Source organism: Halichondria panicea, chromosome 6, assembly GCF_963675165.1.
Source record: "Halichondria panicea chromosome 6, odHalPani1.1, whole genome shotgun sequence".
Classification (NCBI taxonomy): Eukaryota; Metazoa; Porifera; class Demospongiae; order Suberitida; family Halichondriidae; genus Halichondria; species Halichondria panicea.
In genome coordinates, this window is record NC_087382.1 from 1,431,613 (window position 1) to 1,450,782 (window position 19,170).

The 19,170-nt window shown below is 40.8% G+C and overlaps 4 protein-coding genes across 5 annotated transcripts in view; 2 read left to right on the top strand and 2 right to left on the bottom strand.

Moving 5' to 3' along the window:
* LOC135337017 (uncharacterized) overlaps positions 1–6,977 on the top strand; it is a 62,565-nt gene extending 55,588 nt beyond the window's left edge. For both annotated transcript variants that reach the window (XM_064532913.1, XM_064532915.1), the window contains 2 exons: positions 6,494–6,591; positions 6,798–6,977. The gene's annotated coding sequence lies outside the window, so the exon portion shown is untranslated. The remainder of the gene's footprint in view (positions 1–6,493; positions 6,592–6,797) is intronic.
* LOC135337019 (kelch-like protein 24a) lies at positions 532–5,207 on the bottom strand. The gene is made up of 7 exons (XM_064532917.1): positions 5,048–5,207; positions 4,394–4,955; positions 3,868–4,194; positions 3,652–3,801; positions 2,015–2,161; positions 1,795–1,869; positions 532–1,591 (listed from the first exon to the last, which is right to left on the bottom strand). The coding sequence occupies exons 3-7, from the start codon at positions 3,955–3,957 to the stop codon at positions 680–682; spliced, it is 1,374 nt and encodes a 457-aa protein (XP_064388987.1). The 5' UTR covers positions 3,958–4,194; positions 4,394–4,955; positions 5,048–5,207; the 3' UTR covers positions 532–679.
* Positions 6,978–10,104: 3,127 nt separating the features above from the next.
* Positions 10,105–13,958, top strand: LOC135336942 (uncharacterized). The gene has a single exon (XM_064532819.1). The coding sequence runs from the start codon at positions 10,164–10,166 to the stop codon at positions 13,830–13,832; it is 3,669 nt and encodes a 1,222-aa protein (XP_064388889.1). The 5' UTR covers positions 10,105–10,163; the 3' UTR covers positions 13,833–13,958.
* Positions 13,959–14,223: 265 nt separating this feature from the next.
* LOC135336950 (uncharacterized) lies at positions 14,224–19,170 on the bottom strand. Its single transcript, XM_064532825.1, has 2 exons — positions 19,029–19,170; positions 14,224–18,931 (listed from the first exon to the last, which is right to left on the bottom strand). The coding sequence occupies exon 2, from the start codon at positions 18,846–18,848 to the stop codon at positions 14,784–14,786; it is 4,065 nt and encodes a 1,354-aa protein (XP_064388895.1). The 5' UTR covers positions 18,849–18,931; positions 19,029–19,170; the 3' UTR covers positions 14,224–14,783.

Sequence of the window (19,170 nt, forward strand, 5' to 3'; positions counted from 1 at the left end):
GTACGTTACTTATTCTTCATGCAAGTTTATTTCTCGCCCTAAAATGCGGCCACTTGCTATCCCGTGTACTGGCAACTTTTTTCTACTATAGTCCATTCCACCAATTCAAAACACCTGCCAAATTGTTGTATTTGTTAATTGTCTCCACAAGCTTAAAAACACTGGTAAATATTCTTGTCAATGATTGCAGCAAAGGTAGAACATGCAGTACAGAACCTTATTAATAATTGCTAAATAAAGCAGACACGCAGTTGCATTTTATTATAGTATAAATAGTCAAACGCTTTCTGTACTTGAGTCCAGAAGGAGTTGTTGTGGTACCTTCATTCCTGTTAGGCTGTGCACCCATGCAGTTCTTTTGCTGTAATGACTAGCATAGATACACGTGCAGATATACACATTTCGCGCACACTTGCAGACAATTATATAATTATATAGAGCTATAATTAATATGATTGAAGCAGACATGTTCATGCCAATGTTTTAACGTAATCTTTCAAACACTTTTCACTTGAACGATACGAACTCGTACCATTGTTTGCATAATTTAATAACTACACAATCCCAACAAACTGTTGTAACATAATTACATAAAAGCCTTTGTCGCGACAAGAAAAAGAATAATTGATCCTGATCCTAACGCATGACAAAGTGAAACAATAATTATTATATCTAAGCACTAGCTTATTGACAAGAAGTCCACAGTTTGAATGTAACCACCAGTGTTTGTGTATCCTCCGGCTACAATGACCTCTCCACTAGGAAGTACTGAGCATGTGCAACTGTCTCGTGCAGTAGGCAGGTATCCCACTTTCACCCACCTACTGGTTTCAGGCTGGTAGAGGTGGATTGATGAACTTGGGTTGTCTCTGTCTTCCCATCCACCAACGGCTAATAGTGACCTCTCAATACTGAGAGGAGCTGACAACACGAGTGGTACTTCTTGTAAGGTTTGCCAGAGAGTGGGTGTGTCCAGGTTGGAAAGGGCCTTTGCAATGAGTTTATTGAGGTTGACGTGGTGCACTGTCTTGGTTGCCCTCCCAGTGTAATCGATCCCTCCCATGAGGTAGAGGTTGTTTCCTATGAGAGTCGATTTCATTTCTGTTCGTGGGTTAGGTAGTGACTGAGCAATGTACCATTTTTTTGATGCCACGTCCAACACCTCCACAGAGGAGATACGTACTTCATCATCATACCAACCAGCTACAATAATGTGGTTGTTGAAAGAGACAGCTATTGAGGAAGATCGAGAAATGTTCATTGGTGGATACGGATTAGTCCATTCTCCTGACTCAAAAACAGCAAGTTGGTTGATTCGTTTGTTGTTTCTTGGATCACGTCCTCCCACCAGCACTAGTCGATTAGCGAGTGATGTCATAGCAAAGTACTTGGAAGTGTACTCTGGTAGTTTGGTCCATTGATCTTGCTCGAGCTTCATCACTGTACGATCTTTGCCTGCATGCCCTCCACCAACATACACCGTATTACCGATAACAACACTCTGTACTGAAGTGCCCATCTTGATTGGCATGTCTTTTCCTCTTCTCCATTTCAGAGTGATTGGAGGTCTCAACTCTCTGGGAGGGGGACCCTGAATAATGAATAAGTGTAATTAGGATAGTGTCTACTAACAAGCGAGTGACTTGTAGCAATAATTGTATGCACACTAAATCACTTTCTCTAATTAGTTTAAGAGGCGACGCCCACCAGTTCACTAGAATGTACTGTACGATTATAACAGACCAAAGCTTCTACTATAGCTCTGTAATATTATAGTGGTGCATTTTGTCTCACCTGTTTCTGCTGTTGAATGATGGCGGCTCTCCTGACCAGCTCAGCATCTTTGTGCTCAATTTGTTCCCTGTGTGCCTGTACAGGGGAACGTTGGTGGAAATATTCAAATCTCAGAACAGAGATGTGAATACTATGATCAGTGTAACAGTGGAGAATATAATTGTAACAGTGGACAATTCTACACTCATGACAGTACTAGAGTATAAGAGTGTGTGCATACCTGTAAGAGAGCGTCCCTCTCAACTAGAGCAGCCTCTCTCTGGGAAATGAGAACAGTGATCCTTGACTCTTGTTCACTGAGTGGTCTGTCTTTGTCAGCAATCATACCATCTTTAGTGGCAGCATTAGCACGGACACTATTCAATATCTGTACCAAAATGTGGTACAGATATTGACAAGATAGATAAATGACATGGATATAGGTTATCAACTTGATGGTTAGCCTTGACCCCTGGCCAGTCTGGCCAATCCATCTCCAATTGAACACTAGGTCGCCTCCTCGGTCTGGTATTGATTGTATCTGGGCATGTGCTGTGGTTGCTCAGGTATTCGCTCAAAACGAGCGAATACCTGAGCAAGGTTGAGCGAATAGAAACACTAATAGTGTATGTAAGCATACTTACTCCGTAAAATCACAAAGAACATAGGTCATATAGGTCTATTCTTTAGCTTTTTTGCAAGTTTAGTTTGTCAGAGACAGCTATGGAGTGTGAGCTGTTGTGCGAAGGATCTAGGAAGAAGTAGCATCACTCTTGTGAAAACACAGACCTAGGTTCTCCAGTTTCTGCTATCAGTAAGTTTGCTACCTTTGATTGACTACACAATTTAATACAAGCGCTTGATTGAAAATGAAGGCAATTACCCTGCTGGCTATTCTTTCCATTGTGGGGAGCTGTTATGCTGCTCTGCCAATTGTTACTTGCAAATCAACAAATGGTATGTGTTAATGGGTTCCTGGTAAAAATAATATACATTAAATCCTCAGACTCCGGCTATCGATATCTTGTATACTATGATCAGGGGTATCCACAAGTGGCTGGGCCTGGGATGTATTGTCAAGGTGAGCGATATATCTCAATAATACCTTTCATCATTGGAAATTGTACATTATAGCCTATATAAAACTATAGCCAATCCTTGGTACCTGGATCAAGATATGACATTGCGCCGGTATTGTGTTAGCCTCCTCACCAGCTTTCAAGGAAGTGCGGCCTGGGATCGAGGCTAGTGCTGTGCGGACCATCACTGTGAGTTACAAAATGCAGTGGAATGATGTTCATACTAATTTGTATACAGGAGCAAAATCGAACCTTTCCCCTCCAACCCCCATCGTACCCTCTTAGCTGCATGATGGGTGCGAACTCATTGAAAGGGGATGCCCTAGTGCCACTCATGTCTTTCCTAAGGGGCCGATCTTATAGAACTACCTGTACTGACGTGGATCTTATAGAACTACCTGTATGACGTGGAATGGCTGTTTTAACACTTCTGGTTGCTATCCTGACAGTGACGTCAGGATTCTACTGTCTCTTGATGCACTGTGAACACATAATCTTTGTCATGCCACCTGAAGGCTTAGCAGGCATATAATTATATGCAGTATTTGGAAGCTCTTGTTTGAGATCTTTGATTCTATGGACGCAGTGCTCTATTGCCCACATGGACTAACAGTCTAGTGTCATTATATCACTGTATTTTTAGCCAACTGATAAACTGAAGATTTTACAGCATGCACAAAATAATTATAACTATGTACCAGTTTCCGGTCACGCCCAGATACAATCAATACCAGGCCGAGGAGGCAACCTAGCGTTCAATTGGAGACGGATCGGCCTGGGGTCGAGGCTACTTGCTGACCTGTTGCTGTCTAGCAAGTTGAGTATCTTTATCCGCCAGAAGTGCAACCTTTTGTTCATTATGGTTGTTTTTTTGCACTATAACTGCATCTTTCTCAGTCAATTGCTCATCTTTCCTCTCCAGTATCCTGTCCTTCTCGACCACCTCTCTCTGAGAACAGATTACAGCATGCAGTGTCAGACCCTTGCACCCACTAGCTCACTGGACTGGACTCACCTGTAGAGCCTCTATCCTCTTCTCCTTTGCCCTGAGGGTCGTGGCAGTCTTCACTCGTGCAATGTCCAGCTGGAGCAGTCCTCCGTCCATCTCCCTCCCCACCTCCTCCAGAGACGAGAGGAGCTCAGCGGTGGTCGGTCTTCTCTCTGGGGTGTTGGCCAGACACTCCCTCACCAGACCAAACAGAGGGTGTTCACGTCCACCCGCCGGACTCCTCTCAAGGAGAGCCGTGTAGGGACCTCGGCGCTCAAACTCTGAGCGAGCTAGGAGGTGGTATGGGTTGTTAAGGTCACTGTACGTGGGGGCAAGGAGATCTCCTGGAAACACCTGGAGTGGAAGAGCATGTCAATACTGAGTGTCATGATTGCATGTATGTACGTATGTGTGAAGTGTATATGTGTCACTATCATTCCATTAGTGCACAATGCATTGCAATACAGATGAAGTTCAACTATTTACCAACAAATAGAGTACCCCATTACCCAAAGTAAACTGTAATACTGCTATCATTAAACGAAACACATACTTGTGTGAGTGCAAACAATTGCAGCACTCCGAAAGAGAAGACTGGGTCCGTACACACTATGGCCTCTGTCAGAGAGGGCCTCGGGCGGCATGTACACCAGTGTCCCAGGAAACCTCGTTAGAGTCCTGGCCAGTCGACCAGGCTCCAGATTCACAATACGAGAGTTACCAAAGTTTGTGATTTTGGCTCTCAGAGATGCCGTCAGCAGGACGTTTCTGGCAGTGAGGTCACGATGGACCATGGACTCACAATGCAAGTGGAGCAGCCCTCGAGCCACACAGACCAGAATGTACTAGGAGACAGAGAGGGGGATGTTGGGGGTGGATTCCAGGAGATCGTCCAGACTTGAGTCCAGCCTCTCTATGACCAGGAGGGGCAGTCGAGAGCCAGTCACGAAACACAGCCCAATGAACTGGGTGATGCTGGGGTGACGGATGCGAGCCATGAGTCAACATTCTCGGTGGTAGTTCCCAGCTATGTTGGCCACTCCACCACGCTCGTCCGTCTCCAGGAGAACCTCGTGGATCTTCTTGGCTGCATACACCTCACCATTGATTATCACCTATCCATGGAGGCAGTCACACTTGAATAGCTAGCAGATGCACTAGAGACAGTGCACAGAAACATCATAGTATATAGCATGCAGTGACTGACCTCTTGAACAGAGCCATAGGAGCCAGTTCCTAGAACTCTCTCCTCTCCAAAGTGCTCCACATTTTCCAGCACAAACTCCCTCAAGTTAGCGTCATCTCGAAGAGAAAACATTGCAGCTATTCTTATTAGGACAAAGTCAATTTGTAGTTAAGTTTCTCAGGGTGTCCTACATTTAATGATAATGATATTCATCGAATTTTTATTGAAAACACACCCACAACTTCCTCAATAATCGGAAGTGTGATAATTTAATTTTGGTCATAATTATATTCATGACAAACAGACCACGTTCTAGTGCCGTTAATTTGAGGTCACGTGATATTTGAAAAGCGCAAGGGCCTGAGAAACTACAAATTGACTTTGTATTGCCTTAACGGTGTAGAAGCGATATGGGGCTCCCCCCTTGGGCCCTAAACCACTAGTGATTTGGCGCCATACCCTGAGAAACTTAACTACAAATTGACTTTGTGTGTGGCCTATAATAAGAATCTCCCACGGCCCTATTTTACTAGCGCTTTGAGGCCCCTCCAGCGATATGGGGCCCCCACTTACAACTTTCAGTAGCTTTATGGTATCTATGCTTGTAGCCTCAGCCTCATGCTCTGAGATGTCCCTTGCTGACTAGTGCTTACTCACTCATATAACTATAGTCTATGGGTGCAGCTCCTATATCATTCACCAATAATAATAACCAAGTTCTCTTGCTGAGAGTTTGTGTGTGTGTGTGTGTGTAGACTGCTACAGCTGCTCAATTAAGGATCAATGAAGTGCAGCAAGTAAGAGTTTCTATAGTTATATTTTCAATTCGTGGATTTGCAAAATAACGCTTATAATTATAGTTCTCGATTTGTGCCTAGTTTTGCCTAGTTTTGCATCTAGACTACTTGAAATGCCATTGCAACCTTTTCAGAAGAATTCGTAGAAAAAATTGTCCATGGAGTGTTGCTACTCTATACTTAGTAGCTAGTTAGCTCTGCACTAGGTATTCGTAGCTGCAAAAATGAGAAGAGAGCTGCATTAGGCTCTGCATGCTGATGCCAGCATTAATTTTAGACTTTGACTTTTGGCATCGATCCCTTTTAACAACAATCATGGTCGATCATTGCATGGTCAAGCATTACCACTCTTTGAGTTTCTGGATTTTGACATGCAGCAAAAAAAGCAAAATGTTCATCATGCATGATTATAATGACTTTTTATGTGTATAAAAGCTCTTGCTAATAAATTATAGCTTTATGTTATGCATAGCTTTGACACTTCTACCGAGGATCAGCACCCGCGGTGCTTTCATTATTAAACATTGTTCTCTATAATGTACGAACAATGTTATAATTAAGGTGCCTAATTAATATGCTCCAGCATACTTAGTTTCAGGTGAAGATTTTGTGCAAATGCATATAATATGGATGAACTAGTCCACCAAGAAATTCAAACTACCCCATGCAGATGCTGAGGAGAGAGCGTACTTCCTCAAGACCCAGGCCGAGCGGAGACAGAGACACTTGAAGGGGAAGAAGCACAACCAGATGAGGGGACAAGATAAGGTGTGTGTGGTGGAACCTCTTACTATTGCATGGGACCTATAGGGTACTGTGAATACTGACGTATCCTGATCTGGGTTTGATTTAGCACCTTAGAATGTACATGCCCAATAATTCTAATTATGATGTGTACATAATTCTAAACATTATATATTATATAGTTTTATGAGTATTTTTATGATTTATTCCATGTACATACACACTGACAGGTGATCAATAAGGCGCTGAGGAGAGGTCGTGGTTATGAGGAAATGAGATACACTGATAGGTCAGTTGATAAGTCATGTGACAAGTCAGGTGTCAAATCCAGTGAACGTGTGCCTCCTGTGAAAAGCAAACGCGTCCACATTAAGTTCTCTGATAGTGACACTGAACAATAATCACTCCTCATGCAGGGGCGGATCCAGAGGTAGTTCGTTGGGTTCCTACGAACTACCCTTCCACCTAGTATATATTAGCTAGCTAGCTAACTGTACTGTCGTGACAAAGTCGTACAAAGTACGTCCTCTCTGCTTAATAAAAGGGTGGGGCTGGTTCTCTTTGCATAATAAAAGGGTGGGGCTGGTTCTCTCTACATAACAAGAGGGTGGGGCTGGCTACTGCAGCCACATTGATTTGCACCGTGGTCAAGCGATTATTATATCTAGCCATGAATCCTTGACTCCTGGTGTAAGAAGAGGAAAGTTTCAGGTAAGGGAGAGTGCATGACACTGCATATTGAATGACACTGCATACTTACATGTATAATTGCTATAAAATCAATAATAATTATATTGATGGTCAAGTTCTACAAGTCTATATATAGCCAAGTCTCCTCTTCACCAGCCACCACCGGCTGTCTTTCCACTGGGGACCACTACTATCTCTCCTCCAGTCACAACTATCTCTCCTGTGTTTATAAATTAAATCATGAGGGAGAACATGAGGGTTAATTAGTGGGCGTGGTACTTTAAAGGGGGCGTGGTCACAAAAATTTAGGCGCTGCGCACCGAGTGAACTTTTTGCGCGGACAAGAATTACTATAAGAACCCCCCTTCCTTAAATCCTGGATCCGCCCCTGTCATGCATGCATGCTTTGTAGGTACATGCAATAATTATGTCATCATTTATTTTGATGCAATAACAACTGTTAATTATTATCAAAAATCAATGACTGCGGGGTAAAGTAACTTGTATAGTGTGCATGTGTCTATTAATTTAATTAATACCACACAGTGCGAATCCAGGAATTTTGAGAGGGAGGTTCCAAAACTAAAAAAAAGGGGTCATCACTTTTCCTAAACAATGAGCATTAGAGAGCCGGCGGACATATCAATTGCAAGACATCAGCCTATATAGTAACTATGTACAGATCATGATCATTCAAGCTGAGTTAGCTAGTTGCTATAGCTAGTACGTTGACTACAGTGTGTTCTTGTGTGAAAGGGGAGTTTCAGGGAACCCATGGAACCTGTCTGGATCCGCCACTGCCACAATCAAAGCTACGGAGGGAGAGGATTAAATGTAAAACTGAATGGCAAAGCAAATAATTAGACACTTATACCCAACAAGCGAGAAATTCCATTGACCACACTTATAAACTATTGCTACGTTATTGCTATACAAGTAAATTAATTGTTTTGGAATTACCTCCCTCTCAAATTTCCTGGATCCGCCACTGTGTGGTATGTATACTTTTATAGAGCAAAGTGTAATAATTATGCAGCTGTGTAATCAAAACGCCTGGCTTGCAAGACTATATATAATTATATAGGCATGTACTAGCCGTATTATATATCAGTATACTTCCCTGATAATACGGCCAAGGGTCGTGTACCTCTATACTGCTCTTATACCTCTTCAATTTACTGTAATAATTATGCTGATCTAGTTTGAATTAAGTGCATGCTCTATATAGGTATTAGAAAGTGGAACACAATTAATTATCTTTTTCTCATAATTATTTCGATCACACAAGTACAAGACAACTGTCTTGTGTGATCAAAGAGAGAGCGTTAATGGACTTGGGAACAGACATGTTATGGCTTGTATAATGAATATAATTATAGAGAGTGTATACTGATCGACACGTACCTCTTTTGGAGCACATGCACTCTCATCACTTTACATATGAAAGTATAACAGTACATGTAGCTATTGGTCTGCATGGCTTCTACGAGACTACCTCCCATGTTAGAACTATAATAAACATAGAGCCAGAGGAGGTCAACACACGAGTACCTCGATTAGGGATTAGGCTTGGTCACGTGCAAAATAACAGTAATTAAAATTAAAGTTGTGGTTGCAATTTTAGCCTAATTGAGGTACTCGTGTCGGACCTCCGCTGACATTTATAGAGCACTGCCTTCTTAAATTAGTTGGGCGTGGCCCGTCCTAGCCTCAAACCTCCTCCTTATAAGGTGACATGTTTTCGCGGGTATTAATTTCCGCTATTTCAATTCTGTGTAGTCGCAGGTAATTGGCAGTGAATACCACTTGCAAAAATTATAGTTAATTTTACAACTTGAGTAGAATTTAATACCAGCAAAATAATCTAAAACAGTGAAATCGCAAACAAGTGAAAATATGTCACCTTATAGGCATATATAGGTCAATTTTTCCCAGTTTGGAGAAAATTGGTTAGAATGAGCATTTTTTGAGAGACAAATAATACATTATTATGCTGTGATGTCAATCTTCTTACATAACGGTTCACGTGACAGGTACTTCCGTATTGACATTGCAGTTGCAAGAACTCTGACCCTGCAAATCCCTGTAGATAATTATACCCTATACCATAATTATGCATGTATACAAAATGTATAATCAATCAATATTAAGATTTGGGAAGGAAATGAATTGACAATTTAACTCTATATATACTGTGATTAACTGTGAAAAGGTGTATGTGTATATACACACACGTCAATATACTGTACCATTATCAACATGAGTAATTACATAATAGATTACAGCTAATAACAAAGTCCAACGTATACGAAATTATGGTACTATATAAAGCACACATTTCTCTGGCTCCCCATGCTAACTGGACCAATGGGACGTACAATATGGTCAAGTATTGAGTGAGACCACAAACAAGATGTAACCATGCATGCAATCAATAATATTTTGATTTCGGGAATTGAAAATTTCTTGCTATAATTATATTCAACTCTATATACTGTGATTAACTGTGAAAAGGTGCATGTGTATATACACACACGTCAATATACTGTACCATTATCAACATGAGTAATTACATAAAGCTATATAGATCACAGCTAATAACAATTAAGGTCCGACGTATACAAAATTATGGTACTATAGAGCACACATTTCTCTGGCTCCCCATGCTATAACTGGACCAATGGGACGTACAATATGGTCAAGTATTGGTTGAAATCAGACAAACAAGATGTAACCATGCAATCAATAATATTTTGATTTCGGGAATTGACAATTTCTTGCTATATACTCTGATTAACCATGAAAAGGTACTTTTATACGTAAAAAAATCTACAGTGTACCATAAAATCAAAACCTATAAAAACTATAATTATAGATCAGCAAGGTCAGACGTACGAAACGTAATAATGATCATCATGACTACTGTGGCACAGTTTTCTTCGCTCATTCTTCTACTCTCTCTGACTCTGACCTCCCCCGCTAACTGCTGGACCAATGGGACGACAGTCGAGTATTGGGTGAGACCAGACACAATGTCAGAGTGCCCCCACTCCATACCACCACACCAGTGTGTCACTATAACAGATCTGGTGACTAACTCCACAGACACAAGCATCAATGATGGTATGAGTATCAATGTATTCTTCATAGCTGGGACTCATGTTCCAAAAACGAATGGTTGGATTGTTGTCGGAAATCCTTATTTAGATCAGGAAGTATCAGCAACTTTTGCAGCAATTTCAGATGGACAAAACCAACAAAATGCTATAATTGATTGTGAGTCAGGTCACCCAATTAGCTTCGTGTTTCTTCAACTTCTATCTTTAACTTTGAAAAACGTCGAGCTACAAAATTGTGGTTTTAAACTACACTTTAATATGAGGGGTAACTCAACTATTCTGGATGAAACCACATCATCAGTAGTAGCCATGGACGTACCCAAGCTGGTAATTGCTAACATCAATATCACTAGCAGCAGAGGAGCTGGCATGGTCATTATTCTGAAGAAATTCGACAAAAATGTCAACATTAACCGTTTAATGCTAAATGAAATTGTCATACACGGTAGAAATCATACTGGAAATAAGTTTGTAGGCAACTTGCACGTAATGTTCAGTGCGTCTGAAAATAATACACTTAAGAAACCCACGATTTTCTCAATAAAAAATTCTATATTTTCAAATGGAATTGGTAGGTGCTCAAAATTTGCAAATTGCTCTTCCGGTGGACTAACAATTTCTATGGTAAACTTACATAATGTAAGTGTATTGATAAACAGGTGCAAATTTATAGGCAATAAAGCTTATAGTGGCGGTGGTATCGGATTGTTCATAGACGAAGGTATTCATAGTTCGAATCACATTCATATCACCAAGTCAATATTTTCAAGGAATACAGCTGTTAGAAATGGTGGTGGGCTTGCAATAGAGAGTGATGATTTTCTCTATCACAATAATATAATGTTACATGTGAATATATCGGAAACAGTGTTCAGTTATAACTCGGCTGAATTTGGTGGTGCAGCATACACTTCATTTACACAGTCTTTTGACAATTGTACTTTCATAGGCAATGAAGCTAGACTTGGAGCAGCTGTCTATTCAGACGAGTATTATGATATCGACTTGAGCCAGTACCATCAACAAATCAGTAATTGCACATTCATACACAACACATGCAAGATAAATACAAATGAAGAGACAGAGGAAACTGGTACAATTCATGTCATAATACGTGATGATTATCTGTTCATAAAAGATGTTGAAATTATAGGCAATGATTGTAGAGGTATTTACGTTTATGACACGGACCTAGTACTGTCTGGAACAAGCGTAATTAACGGTAACCATGCTCACCAGTCAGATGGCGGGGCTATCCTGTTTGAATGTTCAACGGATAGTAATATACTGGTAGGAATTGATATACTGTCACTCACTAGCCTCAGGATAATCAACAACACAGCAGCTGGTTATGGTGGTGGTATTGCAATTCGTAATTGTGAGGATGTTATTAATGAATGTATTTTTAGCCAACCAACAGATAAAATTACAATTAGTATGAAACACAACACAGCGACGCAGGGAGGTGATGCAATTTATGGAGGCCAACTAGAAGACTGTAAATTGTGGGACATTGTTGATATCATGGAGAGAAATACATCATCAGCTGTTTCCTCTCCTCCCAACGAAGTGTGTATTTGCTCTGACGACTTCCCACAGAAACACACTTGTTCACACTTCATGCAACTAGACATTTATCCAGGACAGAGGTTCCATATTCCACTAGTGTGTGTCGGGCAGTACAACTATTCCTCCCCTTGCAAAGTACAAGCACATTTACAGATGACAAGTTTCGCAAACATTGCTGAAGAAACAATCCTTCAAAACATCGCCAAAGAATGCAAGCAACTGTACTACTCAATAGAAACTCAACAAACAAACTATACTGAAACACTGTATCTAACAATAGTCGGCCAGGAAGTACAGTCTTATTACGAATGGATCTTTCTAAATATTGAGATTAGAATTAAAGCATGTCCACCTGGTTTTATAACAAACTTCAATGCCAAAAAATGCATCTGTACAGAATATCTAGCGTCTAATGGAATCACATGCAACATTGACGATGAGCGACTGCACAAGACGTCCTCCATGTGGGTTGGCACCTATTCAGAGGGCGTTGTTGTGCATCAAGTCTGTCCATTTGATTACTGTAAGAGCAACTTCACTAAAGTCGATCCCTTCAACCAGCAAGAACAGTGTGACTTTAATCGCAGTGGTGTACTGTGTGGAGCTTGTCGACCTGGGCTCAGTCTAGCCCTGGGTACATCGCAGTGTAAAGAGTGCTCTAATATCAACCTTCTCTTATTGATACTATTTGCACTGGCAGGAGTCGTCTTGGTTGTCCTTTTACTCAAATGTAACCTCACTGTTTCCACGGGAACTATCAATGGTCTCATCTTTTACGCCAACATCGTACGATCCACACAAACTGCTTTCTTTCCGTCCAACACTGATAACAAATTTGTCAGCATTATCTCTGTCTTTATTGCCTGGTTGAACCTTGACCTGGGCATAGAAACATGTTTTGTGAATGGACTCAACACATACTATCGTACATGGCTACAATTTATCTTTCCTCTGTACATTTGGACAATAGTAGGCCTGCTAATCTTAATCAGCCGCTACTCTATCAAAGTCTCTAAATGGACGGGCTCAAACACAGTATCAGTTCTAGCTACACTCTTCCTACTATCGTACGCTAAACTATTGAGGACTACTTTCGATACCTTTTCATCGACCACTCTCATCAATGTCAACGGTACGCCCACCACCCTCTGGCTGCTCGATGGCCGCTACACATTCCTCGAGTGGCCGCACAGCTTGCTCTTTGCAGCTGGCCTGTTCATATTATTAGCACACATACTGCCATTCACTATCCTGTTATTAATGGCCCCGATTCTGCAGCGATACACACACTACAAGTTATTACGATGGGTAAACAAGTTAAAGCCTCTACTGGATGCTTATCAAGGTCCTTACGGAGTCAAGTCTCGCTATTGGACTGGACTACTGCTGCTAGGTAGGCTCGTTATACTAACAGCTGTGTCTTTAAATGTGTCTGGAAAACAAGCCATCAATTTGCTAGTGATAATCATAGTATTGTCTATTTTAAGGATAATATTGATGGCATTCGGAATAACAATTAAGCTCTATACAAGCAAACTATCAAACTTCCTGGAGCTATTTTTTCTGGCAAATCTTCTGCTACTAACTGCCACATCACTGTTTCTGCAGTCAAACCAGACTGATAAAATCAGCGGACAAAGTATAACAATCTGTTGTATGGTGGGTAGTGCATTCGTTATGTGTGGCCTCATCTTAGCCTATCACTGCTACGTTATGTGTCAGAGAATAGAAGCCATCAAGCGGCTAACATCAAGAGTTGTTTCCTCTCTAAAAGGGCCTCGGAATCGAGCACTAACTAACGATGACATCATATGTGTCCCCCCACATAGCACACCCCCCACAGTCACAGAGGTTGATTTGAGGGAACTGCTACTAGAGGATAACTAATCATTGACTAACATTGCACGCACATGCAGAGATAGATAAAACACTTAATTTAGCTAGTGTATTGGCAAAAATAAGTACCCTCACAATTGTCACACACACAGTGTACTCTCACCTTCTGACACAATAACACGATTTACATGTTTTGAGAAATTGATTTATTTGGGGACACGTATAGATCTATATACATGCATATACAGGCTCTTACTAAGGGGCAAATAGTTATATGAGAGAGCAGCTGCTTCAAAACACTGTTGCACATTCATTTGCTGTCATACAACCAAACAATATCACTTGTATTGTCAACTCATATTAATCAATGGAACAGTTAGTCTCATGTTGCTTGGTCTGGATCTCACCCAAAATACTAGATTAGATATTTTTGTCTGTTGGCTATAATTATAATTGAGAGTTTGACGTGTGTTATCTTGTGGACATTAATTAGCTACAGTCACAACACAAATCATAATAACAGCTAGCAGAGGATAATTAAAACTAGTAAAACAGCAATGAATATTGTAATCAGCAATTATATCATTCTAATCTAAGTGTGTACCTCAGCTACAGTTTAGACTTTATTTTGTATGGGACCAATTTCTGTGCATGTAACAGCAGGACGATGGTTGACTCTTGTAGGGGGAGGGGCTGGTCTGTAGTCCTCTGTGGTGAGGGGGGCTAGCTCATCCATGTAGGGTAATATCATCTGGTCTGGCCTCGTGGCTGGTCTGATGATGGGAGGTGTGATGTAACAATCAGGGTCAGCTTCTTCCACGGCTCCATCATGATCAGTGTAAGGTGGGTTCAAGGCATCTCTTTGTTCATAGTTGTCTACTGCTTTGAGTAATTCATCATCATCATTTTCATCAGCTACCAGCTGCTGATACATTTCCCGACCATTGCTAGCTCGTCTGACTACAACATTAGCTCCTAAATTCCTTATGGTGTCTTCTATCTTCAGCCATGTATTAATATTCTTGAGTACGAATTAGTAAAAAAATGGTAGCAGAGGGTTATTGCAAAGATGACAAAGGATATAGCCATCGAAGTATTGGCTAGGGCTGACTGATTTTTTCTGGTATCTTTGACAAAGGAGGTGCCAAATGCTAGACAAACAATATTGAGTAGATAAAGAGTTTCGAGGGAATCACGGATTTTGTTTTTGTACAAACGATTGTTCAGTAATTTCCAGCTGATCAGTCCAACTGATAGAACACCAGCTGATAGAACAGGGAGAGAAGTGTCCAAAGCCAGAGCAGTTATTATATTATGAGCGATAAAAGAAAATAGGAGCAGTCCCACCCAGTAGCGATGTTTGGGCGTGAATGGAGCATAGTATGCATCCATGAAGCCAATGTACTTCGTGTTCTTAGTCCATTTCATGAGTTTCCATTTTGAGCAGCGAGGAAACCATTGTCCAAAGAAGAGCACCACAGTGAACACTACACCAGAAATGAGGATTATGGCGGCAAAAACAAACCGAGGGACGTGACCGGAAGTGAAATATTGCACATTGCCGTCATACATCCAAACTATATCACTTGTACCATCAGGATAATCCAAGACCCTGTGTTGCAGTGCAGCAATGATAAACCGTAAGAGTTTGGAATAAGAGAGTAGGACGAGTGTGCCTAGGGCAGCAACTGGATTCCTGTTGGAGAGGAGCTTTGCAAAAGAGTCGAAGTACTTGCTCACAATGATTATTAAGAACATCAGAAGAAACAGGTAAGCAGGAAAGACAATCTGAAGGAGCACTTTTGCTTGAGAGTTCATTCCATCATAAAAGCATGTCTCAATACCCAAGTCAAGATTCACCCACGATATGAAAACTGTCAAATGGTTATGAAAAGGTATGAAAATAGACTGATTTGCAGCTAATATATTAGTGTAGAAGATCAGCCCATGGATAGTGCCTGTTGCTACGGTAATGTTGAAAACGAGAATGAATACAACTAGTACTATGCCTGCCAGGGCAAACGGAAGTAGCAGGAGAAGGTAAGAGTTTGAGCAGAGTTCACATCGTGATGTACCTAACACAAGACTCAGTCCTGGTTCACATTCTCCACACAAGACACCACTTCGATTGTAGGCACACTGTTCGTCAGGGTTGCTTAGACTGATGTTGACTGGCTTTAGTACACAATAGTCAAATGTACAGTTACTAACAACATACCCACTTCCGTTAGTGGTATTAGTCACTCCTATCCATATGTTGTTATTGCTTTCCAGCTTTATGGTCCCATTTTCTTCAGAACAGTTTGTTATCTGATATTCTTGTTGCAAGACTGGATCACAGTCACACTTACACTCAATTGAGGACTGAATTGGTTGGAGTCCAATAGAGCAATTACACTTTTGAAAATATATGTTTAGAATTTGTCTTGAAATTCCCAAATTGTTGCATGGACCCTCAGCATAGAGTTCCACTTGAGCAGAGCTGTCTTGTGAGAATACATTGTACTCTAATTCTGTGCACTGATTGCCAACTTCCTGTTGTGCTTGTCCTTCTTTGAGACGACCAACTCCACTCTCAGTGATAACAAAACTGTGAATTGTGGCATTAATCATTGGATTTCCAGCTTGGTCTACAGCCATAACACTGATTGTGAATGCTTGTCCCTTTCTAACAGAAATGGTTTGCTTGGTGGTGTTACACAACTTCACTCTGACAGCCTTCGAAGCTATGGATGAATAATGCACAGTATTGTTCAAGTACTCAAATCCGTTGTCTGATGAAGAGAGTTCGGCTGATACATCCACCGTACACCTGTCAAACAGACCTCCATAAATATCTGCTCCTGACTGGGAAGCTGTGTTGTTAGTCAAAAAAGTGTTGCAATAATTGATTGACTTACTATTTAAACACTTAACTTCTTCAGGTGAAGACGGAATACTTTGGAGCAAATTATACACGATCTTAATAAAATTGATATCAAAGCCATACAGATTTAGAGTTTGAATGAAGCATTCTGTTTGTGTCAGATCTCCTGCAGTAGTTACATCCTCTCCTCTACACACACCACTCTCAGTACTGTCTGCCACAAATATCCCCCCTCCATATTGAGCCGTGTTATTCTGAATTTCTAGTATGACCAGCGTTTTACCAAGCTCTAGCTCCAAGTCCTGTTTTAGAATATATATCCTGGAGCTTTGCTGTAGATACATTCCACCTCCGCTATTGTTTGCTGAGTTTGACTTGACTTGGATGTGAGCGTGAGAAAAAGCCTTAATGTTTGAAGCGACTGCATAAATACCTCCTCCATTTTGAGCATCATTTCGATCTATAATACTCACAAACAATACAGCTTTCATGTCACTACATGTACACAGGACAAACTGACAATTAAGTAAAGAACCAGTAGTGACCTTCGAATTAAATTCAATTTCGCTTGAGTATGCATAAATCCCACCACCATTTTGTGCTGTGTTATGAGAAATCTCTATTGGATAGTGAACAAAGAGTGTGCTCTCTCTCAGAAACACACCTCCTCCAAAGGTAGCAGTATTGTTAGAAATGACCACTCCTTCTGCATTGATATAGATTTGACTCTGGACTGCTCTGATGGCTCCACCCTGCACACCACGATTGTTACTGAGAGTTGTGGGTCCATTGAACTCCACTCGACTGCTTAGAGCATACACAGGGTTTACATTATTGCTAACATTGTTAACTCCCGTAAATGACAAGTTAGAATGCACTACGTAAATGATATTTTCACCCTCTAAATTGTCAAATATGCTTGTATTAGTATTTATTAAAGTTGAGATAGCAACCGCAATCACTCCATCTTGTTGGGTTGCTCTGTTATTTGTGAGCAGAGAATCGGAAATGATCACAGTGCCATCAGCAACAAAAAATACTCCACCAATGTCAGCACTGTTATTTTTAAACATGACTTTGGAGACAGATATAGTTCCAGTATATACCAAAATCGCTCCACCAGAGGGTGCCTTGTTGTTTGTTAGCTTGCTATCGGATATCAGTAACTCTCCATTCAAAACCAAAATCGCTCCACCTGATCTTTCAGCACTGTTGTACGCTAGCTCACTGTCAGAGATTGAGACACTCCCAAACCAGATATTAATTGCTCCACCGTCACGAATAGCACTATTGTTTAGTAGCGCACAGTTGGAAATGAACAAATTAGTTCTGAAGGTGGAAATCGCTCCACCATATTCAGCGATATTATCCATAAAGTTACAGAAACTGATTGAAACATTAACTGCCGAAATACCGCCACCACTATAATAAAAATCACTGGCATAAATCGCTCCACCACTGTAATAAACGCTATTATTTGTAAAGTTGCACCAACTGATAGTCACACTTGAAGAGGCCACCTCCACTGCTCCACCATATGTAGTACCAGTATTGGAAGTGAATCTTGAATCATTAATAACAGTTTGCTTTGAGTAAATGTAAACTGCACCACCATTGTTATTAAAGAAATCACTCTTTTCAATGCACACAATATCAGCTTTAACATACAATGCTCTGTCAGTGCTAGTGTCGTTTACAAAGAGAACTTGTTCAATTTTCACAGTTACCACATGAGTGATCGTGGTGATCCAGAGTGTACAAGATTCCAACTTTAGCAATTTCAGGTCTACCAAAGAGCATTCATCGATATATAATTCTTGAGAAATGTAGCCTGAACTTTTTTTATCACCTGCTCCTGTGAAATTCAAACCTTCAATACTCAATGCACGGATATTAGATAAATACACTGCTCTACCAGTTGTGTTGGCATTGATAGTGGCATTTTGGCCAGCAATAATCACCTCTCTGAAATTACAAATGTAAAGCATTTCACTTAATAAATGATCACCAGACAGAAAGCTCAAGGTGAGTTTGTCTCCACCAGACAACAGGTCTGTTTGAACAAGCTGCTCGAGAGTGAAACAAGTTCTATTTTGGTAGTCATTACACGAGTCAGTTGAATCCACTGACACAATGTGATAGTGCTCACTCCTGGTAACAGTAGCTAGGGTCAGTAGCAGCACCACCCAGGTGCAGTGCATGTTCTCTCCGATACTATAAGATTACAAGCTAATCCGGCAGTGTCAGAATAGTGCTATTGCTTCTTCTATATACTGTATATCATCTATAGAGTGGAATAAGATAGCGGTCACCAGCAATTGATATTATGAGGCTCAAATTCTTATCAGTCATTACACTTAGTTTGCACAGTTATAACTTACCTAATCGATTTCCCTTTTCAGCTTACAAGATCCAAACACAGTCTCACATGCACGTGTGAATACAGTAGTGGAGTATAGAGGTAGGACTATATATTAGGCCAAAGGGTGTAGTATCACTGCATGCAGTAGAGCTGTCATCAGA

Excerpts from the sequence above, each read along its gene's own strand:
- LOC135337019 (XM_064532917.1), bottom strand. The coding sequence starts at position 3,957 with ATGGACGGAGGACTGCTCCAGCTGGACATTGCACGAGTGAAGACTGCC. Across the intron at positions 3,802-3,867 it reads AGAGGATAGAGGCTCTACAG|AGAGAGGTGGTCGAGAAGGA; the intron begins GTGAGTCCAGTC and ends ATCTGTTCTCAG. Across the intron at positions 1,870-2,014 it reads AGAGGGACGCTCTCTTACAG|GCACACAGGGAACAAATTGA; the intron begins GTATGCACACAC and ends TCCCCTGTACAG.
- LOC135336942 (XM_064532819.1), top strand. The coding sequence starts at position 10,164 with ATGATCATCATGACTACTGTGGCACAGTTTTCTTCGCTCATTCTTCTA.
- LOC135336950 (XM_064532825.1), bottom strand. The coding sequence starts at position 18,848 with ATGCACTGCACCTGGGTGGTGCTGCTACTGACCCTAGCTACTGTTACC.